General features: G+C 42.8%; 1 protein-coding gene across 2 annotated transcripts in view; it reads left to right on the forward strand.

Moving 5' to 3' along the window:
- Lipa (lipase A, lysosomal acid type) overlaps nucleotides 1-6,591 on the forward strand; it is a 35,611-nt gene extending 29,020 nt beyond the window's left edge. For both annotated transcript variants that reach the window (XM_052712153.1, XM_052712154.1), the window contains exons 9-11: nucleotides 1,707-1,778; nucleotides 2,647-2,894; nucleotides 4,114-6,591. In XM_052712153.1, the coding sequence (XP_052568113.1) occupies nucleotides 1,707-1,778; nucleotides 2,647-2,880 (306 nt within the window). In that variant the 3' untranslated portion in view covers nucleotides 2,881-2,894; nucleotides 4,114-6,591. The remainder of the gene's footprint in view (nucleotides 1-1,706; nucleotides 1,779-2,646; nucleotides 2,895-4,113) is intronic.
- Nucleotides 6,592-12,457: the final 5,866 nt, after the last annotated feature.

Raw genomic sequence — 12,457 nt, forward strand, 5'->3', positions numbered from 1 at the left:
ATATTTTCATACTCTTATCGTTTCATAGTGGTAGTATCGCTCGTTAAAATTGTGATAGCGTACAGAAAAGTTTAGTGCTGTGTACCAGGTCTGAAGAAAAATGTTCAGTTAGTAAGTCATTAAAACATGAACAAATGGGCTTGGGAGGATGACTCAGTTGGCAAAAATGTTTGCATACAAGCATGAGGATCTGAGTTTGATGTCAGGGTGCTGTGGCAGTGCCTGTAATCCCAGTGCTAGGGATGAGGAGACAGGAAAAATTTCTGGGGCTCACTGGCCAGCCAGCCTAGCCAATCAGTAAGCTCCAGGCTCAGAGAGATCCTGTGTCAAAAAGCAGGATTGAGAGAGAGACTGATGAAAATACCCAAAATCAACCTCTGGCCTCCATACATATGCAAGTGTGTGTAACACACACACACACACACACACACACACACACACACACACACACAGTGTACACATGTATACTCTCTCAAAATCTAAATAAATAATACATACAGATAAGTAGGATAGACAAAAACATAACCTTATGTTTGTATAGTCAGGCGTTTCTTAAGGAGAGGTATACATTTCGGGTAACATTTCACTAAGCAATGTCATTATTGTTTGAACATCATAGAGTATACTGAACACAAACTGTGATAGTTACAATGTCATTTAGTGATACAGCTTTACTGGACCACTGTTGTACATACAGTAGCTGATCACAGTCTGAAATATCAATATGCATGTACATCTCCAAGTAAAATCACTACCTCTTTGAGAAAGCCTAAGGAGCAAATTTTAGTGTAAAACGTCCATACAGATAAAGTTCATCTCATGGGGGTAACCCTTCAGGTCATAGCTGTTTTCCCAACTATCCAGTTGGAAATTCAGTCATGGAGTAAAGGAAACCAGAGCACTGTTTTAATTTTATTTTAAATAATGATTTGGAGCCAGGTGTGGTGGTGCACGCCTTTAATCCCAACACTCAGGAGGCAGAGGCAGGTGGATCTCTGTGAGCTCCAGGCCAGCCTGGTCTACAGAGTGAGTCCCAGGACTGTAGCTAAAGTTTTCCTGCCTGGCCCACAGTCAGGACAAATCTCTCTCACCTGCCAGTCCCACAGCCACTCAGACCCGACCAAGTAACCACAGAGACTTATATTGCTTACAAACTGTATGGCCATGGCAGGCTTCTTGCTAACTGTTCTTGCAGCTTAAATTAATCCATTTCTATTAATCTATACCTTGCCACGTGGCTCGTGGCTTACCGGCATCTTCACATGCTGTTTCTCATCATGGCGGCTGGCAGTGTCTCTCTGACTCAGCCTTCCACTTCCCAGCTTTATTCTCCTCCTTGTCCCGCCTATACTTCCTGCCTAGCCACTGGCCAATCAGTGATTTATTTATTGACCAATCAGAGCAACACATTTGACATACAGACCATCCCACAGCACAGGACAGCCAGGATTGTTACACAGAAAAACCCTGTCTCAATTCCCCCACCAAAATTTTATATATATATATATATATATATATATATATATATATATATATATATATATATATATATATGTTTATATATATAAAATTTGGAAATGATGAATAAACCTGGATTTGGGTATAACTTGATTTCTGAAGATCTGGCTGACTGTAGCAACCTATGATATTATCTCAAACTTCAGTGTCTGCTAACTTTTTTTTCCTCCAAATTTTATTGTTTTTAGGTTGTTAAACACCAGAAGTTTCAAGCTTATGACTGGGGAAGCAGTGACAAGAATTATTTTCATTATAACCAGGTAAAACTTTTAATTAAAATAAGCTTTGAAAACTTACTAAAGAAGCCAGCCTGGGTTTCCAGAACTTGGTTGGGCTCAGCTACCAGGGGAATGTTGTCAGCAGAATTGGCTAGGCAAGGTGTTTTCTCTCAGTACACTCAGATCTTTCCAGATCTGTCAGTGGTGGAATGGTGCAGGTCTCCTGTCCCCATCCTCTCTCGCTGTAGATAAGGGGCCACTGGGATTCGGTAGGGTCATAAGCATACACTTTAGAACCGGGACGCCCTGGGCTGTTGGCGGCTTGCTGGAGGTGAGACCTCAGACCTATTACAGGGCTTAAGCCTCTTCTCTGTGCAAAAATAAAATTCCCATTTTTGAGCACCGAGTTCCCTGCAGTATGAAAATCTTTCTGTTTTTCTTAGTTCCCAAAGTAGCCCTTTGTGTTTGTGGTTTAAAGTTTAGAAAGTAGCCCTTTGTGTTTGTGATTTAAAGTTTAGAAAATTGCGCCATGGAGGGTTTGTGCGGCTTTTCTCACATTCAGGGGGAGAATGTAGGAGGATCTGAACACAGCTCCTTCCTGCTCAGTTGGGTCCTTGCATCCACATCTAGGGATAACCATGGTGATCAATCAGGATTAAATGGTCCCTACAGTGTGGCTGAGGGGAACATGTCCACAGCTCCAATTCTTTCCTTGTCATGACTGCCTGAAAAACAGGAAAGTGATTCTCAAAATGTGTGGGTTTTGTCTGTTTATTTGTTTTAATTTCAGGTCAGACTTACTAGACATTTGTTTTTCAATGGAGATTGCATTTATTACAATTTTTATAACATTTATAAAACAATAACAAGAACAATTACAAAGATTTCTGTGAATCTTTTTTTCTTGCAGAGTTACCCCCCTCTGTATGACTTGAGAGACATGTCTGTACCCACTGCTTTGTGGAGCGGGGACCGAGACTGGCTGGCAGACACCAGAGACGTCAATATCTTACTGACTCAGATCCCCAACTTAGTGTACCACAAGCACATTCCTGAGTGGGAACATCTGGATTTTCTCTGGGGTTTGGATGCCCCCTGGAGGATGTATAATGAAATAGTCAGTCTATTGAGGAAATACCAGTGAAAGCCAGACTTGAGGTATATATCCTTTAATAGGGCAAAAAGATGTTTGCTTAATTTCTGTAAAATGCTTGTGTTTTCCTTGCCTAAATGTTTTTTATATGCAAGCAAATGATGACTGTGAAGATGTCCAGTGCTCTCTGGTTAGTAAGAAGCATGCTAGTTGTCTAATTTTATTATGATAAACGACCAGCGATGCCTCTCTAAGTCTTTAAAAAGTATGGGTGATATGTGAAAACGTCATTGGAATCATTCTGTTACTTTTTTACAATTGTTTTTGGTGTTTGTGTGCCACTTATACATGCATATGTGTGTGCTGTGCACGGGCCAGACCTGCCTTGTGTGGAGGTTGTCTTCCTCAGACACTCTTCATCTTATTTTTTGAGGCAGGGTCTCTTGCTGAACCTGGAGGAAGCCATTTCAGCTAGACTGGCTGGCCAATGAGCCTCCAGGACCTGCCTGTCTCTGACTTCGCTCTCATCAATGCTGGGGTAATAGGCACATGACGCGCCACCCAGCGTTTTTACATTGATTCTAGGGATATAAACTCAGGTTCTTTCTCAGGCTTGTGGAACAAGCATTTTACCCACAGAGCTTTCTTGCCAACCCCTCTGTAATTTGAAAGCTGCTCAGTTACCTTTCTATTCCCACCCACCACAAGGGAGCACACAGAAGACACTTCAAGCTGTCGTTTGTTAGCAGAAATAAACCTGTCTCTCATCTGAACACAGTATGAAAAACACCTTGTTCTGGGCTTGACGTGGCACTCGGGAGACTGAGACAGGAAGACTGCTGCTAGATTTAGGGCTTATCTAGAGATTGGGACTTTATCTCAAAAAACCAAAGACAGAGGCAAAAAAAACCCAAAGTACTCAATTCTCATCTCCTTGCCTTAGATGTTCTCCAGCCCAATGTATCCTGTGTTTACCTGTCTAAACAACATTTTTCATGTTTTTATGTGCTTACTACCTGGTCAAATCCAGTGTTATCCCAGCCTTGCCGGGAATAAATATTCTCTTTTCGATTTTATCAAACCTCAATAACAAGTGTTTAACAAATATTCAGATTTTTCCATGCCAAGCTAAGCCAAAAAAAAAAAAAAAAAAAAAAAAAAAAGCCAAGAATCTTGAAAAGCAGATTGCACTGATTTAAAAACAAAACAAAACAAAAAACTGTTGTAAATACTTTGAAGATCGATACACTCAACTGTGTGTGTTCTTATGTGGTTGCCCACCAGGTCACTTTTCTGTGAAGAAGCATCCTGTGAAGGGACAAACCACTGATCTTCCAGAAGTGAATGTGGCTGCAATGATGGTGTCTGCATGAAGCCAAGGCTGGCTGCCTGTGACAAGTGTCCTGCCTCATTTTCACGCAAATGAACTGAGTGTTTTCAGGTCAAAGTTCAACTCAGGAATTCTAGCTTGAAAACCAGTGTTGTATGCGCAATATTGTGTGCAGGAAGCCCAAGTCTGTCCGCTTTGCCTGCACTGATGTGTCTATTGTCAGCCGAAGAGCTGGTTGATAAGTTTTCTGACCTAGTTAACTTAGATGCAGCAATATTACTTGATGTTGGTCCATACATGCAGGCGGAATGATACAAGTTTGTAACATTTTAAAGGTTCATACTTAAATTTTTCAATAAATCTCAGCCTCACAGGCCTGAACAATTGTGTGGTGGTATTTGCTTTTTAATGGCTAGTCTATGCTTGATTTTTTTTTTTGGGTGGGACTCAGGACTTTTCCTCTATTCTCATTCCCCTCCTTGGAAACTTCACTAACATAGTCCATGAATAATTTGGGGGGTGAGAAAGGGATCCTGGGCCAAAAGAGGGCTGGGGCTGCTTGCGCAGTTCATGCTAGCAAGGCTCTGAATTCAGACCAGGCAGTAATGAAGCCCTTCCCCAGGCAGTGGCTAGTTGCAGGCAGAACCTTGGGCTGCCTGTCAGTCACCTCCTTCCTTGAACAAATGAGACAAATGAAGGTGACAGAGACAGTCCATGCCCTAGTGCCTGCAAAAAAAACAAAGCAAGCAAAACAGATCAGAGGGCTCAAACTCCTACGCACTTAAGTACAGAGTACACACCACCATTCATCTTTGCATGCTCCAATGGAGTCTTCATTATAGTAACTATGTGGGGACTGACAAGATGGATACATGCTTATAACAAGTGATACCTAGGTAGGTCCAAAGACTGGCACAACCTCTGGGTGGTTTTTCCTCACAGCCTTGGAAAGGACTGAAGTAGTCAAAACAATGGGTGTGCCTCCTGCAGTCACCCTCCTCCCTGGCCACAGGTTCCTTCCAGGAGCCCTTCTTTCTCCTTTGACCAAGGCAAACGGGTTTTGCCAATGAAATACAGAGCTGAAAGAAAGGGGCAGTGAGTTGGAATTGCTAGCTGTCGTTTCCCCCAGAAGTGTGGAGACTGTTCTAGGGAGGGCCATAAGTGACTTGGTCTTTCCAGCTGTGGCTGTTGGTAAAGGGCCTCCCAGGTGTCCTTGAGAGGGCGTGGTTAACCCAGTTCCTCCATACGGCCGCCAGATGGCAGGATGAACAGTGGTGCACGCCGTACTTTCTACCTGTCCATCCTGTCTTCTTTTCAGACTTTGCACTGGGAACTAAAGAGAAGTGGGTGGGCTAGTCTGACGGTGCAGATACCACTCGGCTGCTCTTGTCACACTGGCTTTCTCTGCCTGTTTGCTTCCATTTGTGGTCTCTTGTCCAGGACGCATAAGCCTCTGTTGCCCCCACTCCCCACCCGCCCCCCTCAGGGCTAGGGATCACCTTTGTGTGTTCTAGGCAAGGACTCCACTACTGAGCTGTGCTCCCACCCTGCTTTGTGGTATACTTAGTTTGTCTTGGTATCTGTGAGTTGAGCCTGCTGCCCCTAGAAGCCCTCTGACAGTTTGGTGAGGCCTCCCTGGGGCTTTTCAACTGGCTTTACCAAGTCCTATGTTGACAATGTAAAGATCTCTACAATCCTGCAGCCTATGGAGAGGAGAAGTTAATATTCAGCCTCCTTGGGATTATTGCCCTGTCGCCTTTTGGCTGAGATCAACTGTATTATCACCTGTCTATTTGTGACCCTTCTCTAAGATGTAGTCTTGTGGGGGAAATAAATGGAGAATGAAGGGGGAGAAAATAAATCACTATTTTTCATCCCCACAAGAGGACGCTCTTGACTTTGCTTGTAAATCTTGCCAGCCTCCCTTGGTGGTTTTGTTTTGTTTTGAGAATCTCACTATTATTCCCAGGCTGGCCTGAAACTTGCAGTTCTCCTGTCTCCCCATCTGAGTGCTGAGACTACAAGTTTTCATCACCAAACTCAGCTCCCACAACAGCTTTTGAGAAAGCTTTCTCTGGATGGTCCTCTTAGGGAGCTTCTTGAGCCAGTTGGCAATTTGATAATGGGTGGGGCTGTGGCTGTGGTAAGTTCTAGCCAGGATAATGATTAGTTTTTGTATAATGAATAACATCTGAAAATGTCCTCAAGGAGTAGCTGTCCCCCCAAATATGACCTGAAAATTGGGTAGATAGGCAGTAGAAAAGGCTTTAACTGAAGTCTCACACTCTTAAGTACCAGCATTTATTGATTTTGTTGTCAAACAATGAAGATTATTTTGTGTTTGTGACCAGTAAAGATGTTGACTGATAAATGAAGACATTTAAAATAGACAGTAATTGGATATTTTGTCATTAAAAAAAGATTTGTTTTTATTTTGTGTCTGAGTGTTTTGCTTGCATGTATATAAGTGCGTTGCATATACTTAGTGCCCTAGGAAGCCAGAAGAGGGCATCAGATACTCTGAAACCAGAGTTGCCGGCAGTTGTAAGTGGTCATGTGAGTGCAGATGGCTGATCCCAGTCTGAATAGGGGTTCTCTTCAAGTCCTTAAATGCTGAACCATCTCTCCAGCCCCTATCATTTATTCTTTAATATATTTTATACAATATGTAATTTATAGATTTTTAAGACTAGAAGCCACTCTGATTTTCTGCGATGCATGGAAGGCAGTTTAAGGGAGTATTCTGATGAAAAATTGTCAGACATCATTCAGCAGTATTTGTTGTATTGGGCTTGGTTCAGATTTCAAGTCTATTTCCGAACTAGCCAAATGAAACCTTTTGTGTCAATTTCACTATAAAAATGGACTTGGCATGGTTTAAGCTATGTGTTCTGGAGTTCTTAAGCCTTCTCCTAAAGCTTTGATCACTGTGACAACCTATTTGATCAGGGAGGAGTACAGGGCTGGTGACATTTTCTCTCTTTACAGGCTTAGTATGCCTTTTTGACTAGGAACAATTGTATATGTCTGACTGCTTCAGAGCGGCCGATGACAGTTCCAACAGCATGGACACTACTGACTTACACACCACAAGATAAATCAAAACCATATGCATCAGTATCTGGCTTGTCGGGGCATCAAGGGAGCTCTGGAGCAGGGGGGTGGCATGCATGGAGAGCTAACATCCCCTGCTTCTTCATCAACATCTACTATTGTCTATTGTTTATCAAGGTTAATTAGTGGTCCCTGAATCTTTTGAAAATTACTACATAAAAGCAGATTCAATACTCCTTCTGAGAGCCACCCTGGCTAAGAACTGGCTGAATCTAACTCTTGATTCATCTGTAACTTCCTCTTTAGCCCTAGCTACTCTTGACCTATCTGAGACTGAATCTTTCATCTTCGAAATGTGAGGTCATATTTTGATCTTTGAGGTCACCCCACCTCTTTGGGTCCTGCTGCTAATCTCCGATATTGAAGGAGAGCTGTTTCAGTCAGATAGCTGTCCAAATTGTCCCACTCGGGAAAGAAAAGAAACCACCAAACTCATCGGAAAAGAACATATTGTTAGCATCCGGCTTTGTCTAGCCACATGCTCTCTTGGTGGGACTCCCCGAAGACATTTGGTGAGTTGGTACCAAACAGTAGTTGAGACTGAGTTAATTATGTTCAGACTCTGAGAATAACTGGAGGAGAAAGGATTCTTGTCTTTGAAGGCTGTTAGGGGGCTCCGGCCAGGATGAAAATGATAAAGAGGAAGTCTAAATCAAATGGAAAAGTACAAGATAGAGTGTGGCCAAAGTCTTGATATGGTGTGAAACCACAGAACACTTACTCATGTGGGCAGATGTCCCTGAATATCAGACCCAAACTGCATCTACTAGTGTTCCACAATAAATACATAAAAATTAATAAATACAGAAATATAGAAGCCTGTTTGCCTATTTTTATCTTCAAATTTGAGTTGATATCTTCTAAAATGGACATGCAGTATCTTCTGAACATTCTTTACATACAGAATACTATGGTTAGGACAGGGGGAGTTGGAGATTAGTGACAAAGTGTCTGGTGTGTATTAGGCTCCAGTTCCACTTTAGTTCACATGGATATGGGGGGGGGGTGGTAGACGAAAGAGAGAGAGAGAGGCAGAGACAGAGAGAGAGAGAGAGAGAGAGAGAGAGAGAGAGAGAGAGAGAGAGAGAGAACAAGTGCAAGCTAGAAAGAGTGAGCAACTGGGGAGGAAGGTTCTTGGCCTTAAGGTCCTAGGATCCTTACTCTAAAAGATCTACTCACTTAGAAACTATTACATTCTTGGGTTTGCAGAAAGTACAGAGGGTATATGCCAGCAAATTCAAGGAAAGTCTCCACTTTAGCAAATGCCACACAAGACTCAATTTTGTTCTGGTTCATTAAGTTCTGCTTAGTCATCTGTTATATTATGCCTCCTTCTTTGGCATCAGGCTGTGAAGACTTTAACCAAGAGACTCCTTGAGATAGTCGTATCTCTACATTGGACACAAATATCTGTCCTGTGCGCTCCATACTCAGGAACTGCAGGAGGACAGCTGTTCTTTGGCATGCCTTGAGGTGCAATGACATGGGGACAGGGCATTTGAAGGCCTGGCTCCCCGGTTTTGCTTCACAGGGTTTGATGCCATAAGCACGTGGAGACCAATAATGGCAGACAACAGAACCACTGAAATAGAATGAAGATGAGTTGGTTTGGATTGGAAGCACAAAGTCTTGACAGCACAGATAATAGTTAAATGCAAATCAAGCCATGCTACCCACCTTTTATAGTGTACAAGCAGATTGAACACATCCAAGCATGACAGTGAGTGCAGAAGCCAGGAACAATGTGTGCCCAAAGGAACCTGGATAACACATTTGTAACTCTGAGATAGTGAGCTCTGTTAGTTTATCTGTTTTTTTTTTTTTCAACAAACCCCAAATCTTCCTCTCTTCCTAGAGATGTGCATCAAGAGAACAACTACATTTATCAGGAACTAGAAAGAAGAACCTTCCTAAGTTGCCCTAAAAGTGAAGATGAAAACAGCATGGGCATGTGAGAGGAAATAAGGAGTCCGTTACTGTCTAACGGGAAGAAACCCACCAATAGGGAGGTTGGAGATCTGCCCCCTCCTGCCCCCTCCTTTTGTTTCCCTGTGGGGAAACACTAAAACAAACAAACAAACAAAACAAAAACAAAAAACAACAACAACAAAAAACTGTCCTCTTTTCTTCTTATGTGTTGCCTGTCAAGAAGCTCAAAGCTATTTCTTACCCCCATCTCATTAATGGCAGATAGACCAGTAGAGCATGGTGACCATAGTAACATTCCCATGCACACTGGAGCCTTTCCTTTCCTTTCCCCTTTTTCTTCCTCCCTCCCTCCCTCCCTCCCTCTTCCTTCCTTCCTTCCTTCCTTCCTTCCTTCCTTCCTTCCTTCCTTCCTTCCTTCCTTCCTTCCTCCTTCCCTCCCTCCCTCCCTCCCTCTCTCCCTCCCTCTCCCTTCCTTCCTTCCTTCCTTCCTTCCTTCCTTCCTTCCTTCCTTCCTTTCTTCTTTCTTTCTTTTTCTTATTTTTTGAGGACTTTAGTGAGTTTGTAGCTTTTTTCTTTAAAACATCAGCATTCAAGGCATTAGATGTCATTGTGATGTTTTCTAACAAAGTGTATTTTAGTAGATTCCTTCTCATCGTGCCCATTTCTTTACCTCCCTTGAATCTCCCCGTAACCTCCCTCGGTCTTTTTTTCTGTCTTCATATCACATATGTCCTTTTGTCCTCCACACTGTCCTCAGCACCTCTTTTTACCCTCTTTTGGTATCTTTCCTAGGTTTTTAGGCTTTATTTTCATTTACCCCCTTTATGTACATAAAACATACATTACACATTAGGAATGTGTAATATATAAGGAAAACATGTAGTTGCTATCTTCTGAATTTGTTTAATATCATACTTTCTGGGTCCCTCCATATTCCTGCAAATTCCAGAATTTAATTTTTCTTTCAGCTGAATCAAATTCCATTGTGTGGATGTATCACACTTTCAGTCACCTGTTGATGGACATCCAGGCTGGTTCCATGTCTTTGCTATTGTGAATAGGGCAGCAATGAACATGCATGGATGGGTATGTCTGTGGTAGTGTTAGGGAAATAATACGCCTTCCTGGTGAGAAGTCACTCCATATATTTAGAAATGAAGGAAGGGCCAGCCTCCAACCGAAGATTTCGTTAGCTTAATATATGCTTAGGCACACACATTTTATATACACTGTCATCCTTAAACCGAGATGGGAACATGCAAGTCTGGCTGCTTAGGCAGATAGGAAATTTACACAGCAAAGAGTTGTTTTGAGTATGACAGTATTGTTCTTTTTCAAATAGTTGTTGCCAAGGGTCATCTTGCCCACCTGACAGAATTATGTTTTCCCTAATGAGAGCATAGGGGACTTAATGGCCGTTGTGTCCCTACTTGTGGATACTTAGGACAGTACCCACTATGAGCTGTCTGTTAGAGATATGCCTTTGGTATGGGAATTGGAGCTTAACGACTGGTCATAAGTCGGCCAGCTCTCTCCTTTGTCATGGGAACCAGAGCCTAATGGCTGGCCAATTCTGGTCAGTAGTCATTTATATTCTAGCATCCTAAATTTCCCTTATCTCTTGAAGGTCTGGTTAGCAGGCTACTTATCTTTGGGGTATTTTCAAGGAAGCACTCCTCTAGCTAAATTCCACTTGTGTGACTCAATGTTTTCTAAGAAGACTCTTAGTAAGTCCTTTATAATACCATTCTGTCACATTATGCTTCTTTTACATCAATAGGATATGGATGCTATATGCTCAGGAGTGTATAGCTGGTTTATATGGTAGTTTTGTTTTGTTTTGAGACAACGCCACACTGATTTCCGTAATGGTTGTAATAGGTTTTATAAAATTATTTTTACTTTCTAAAAAGACTTCTATATGATTAAAAGTTGCAGTTTAGGGGCCCTAAAGAATGAATGAAGAATATGCATATTCCTTCATCAGTGATAACTCTGGGACACATAGCAAATAGGCAGTCTGAATTATGAACTTGCCTATTGTATATATATATCATACCACACACATATGTATATATAAAATGAACCTGTTTTTAATAACACACACACATTTTCTGGGTATATGTTAGGCCCATTTATTATTTTGTGTTTTTACAATATGTGTTCATTCCTTATATCTTTTTATCTTTTCTGCTTGTAAGAAATCCTATTTGATTTTAATTTCAAATATCCTAGTTGTTATTTGTGAAGTACAGAGCTAAAATGACATGTGTCTTATTTCCTTTTGTTGTGTGTGTTAAGCCCTTAGATGGAGGGCTGTGAAGCCACAGTAATGGGAACACTGCCTCCTTCCTGATGGATGTGGGAAGCCAGCTCTCCAGGAAAGTGAAATCACAAGTAACACTCTTAGCTGGTGCTTGCCAGGGAGTAGGGAGAGGCTGCAGTCCGCCTGTCCTTCAGGTCTTACAGCAGGCTCCTAGGGTCACTATGGCTGTTTTCCCTTGAAAAATAGCATGGGAAAATGCAAGCTTGCATAAGACTATGTCAACTGCCAGCAGAGAAGGGCCGGCCGCCTTCAGGACACAAACACAAGAAGGAAAAACTGGGAGAATGGCCCCTGGCTTTCCTCTGGGGTCTCTTATGCCACGTGTTAGTCACCTAGGGGAAACACGGGGCATGTTTGTGTGCTGGACTCCCTGGGGGCTCTCCCAGGACCCAGTACAGACCTCCAGTGCGCAGTCTCTGGCCCCACAGCCCCAGCATCTGAGAGGGTGCTGAGGAGTTGAGGAGCAGGGAAAAATTGAGGGCTGGGGAGAAGTTGGAGCCTAAGGGACCTCCAAAGAAATGGCAGGGGAGATGGGGACATCTCCAGCACTTCTCAGGTTTCCTGGGAGGCTGTAGGATTGCATAGATCATAGCCTCCACCAGGCTTTGAGGTGCGTTGGCCCAAACGAGGGACCCTCAGTGGATGTGAAGGACAGTATCCTCCATTCTCTATCCCAGAGCGAAGGCTGGTAGTGGCTGCCTCCTCTCCGGACATCTTTCATGATCTGGTTCCTGTTCAGGACACCCCGACTTTAAGCTGAGGGGAGGATCGTCCGCGCTAACTGGAGCCTGGCTGCTACTTTTTGGAGCCTTTGTGGAAGAAGCTGGGTTCCCTCTTTGTAAAGAAGTCAGTCTATCGCTGTTTGCAGTGCATCCATTAAGATCACTGTTCCGGTGAGGTGCGCGCACCCAAAGATCTTCAAAATATAG

This window comes from Peromyscus californicus, unplaced genomic scaffold, assembly GCF_007827085.1.
Source record: "Peromyscus californicus insignis strain IS unplaced genomic scaffold, ASM782708v3 Scaffold_4__1_contigs__length_199733344, whole genome shotgun sequence".
Lineage (NCBI taxonomy): Eukaryota > Metazoa > Chordata > Mammalia > Rodentia > Cricetidae > Peromyscus > Peromyscus californicus.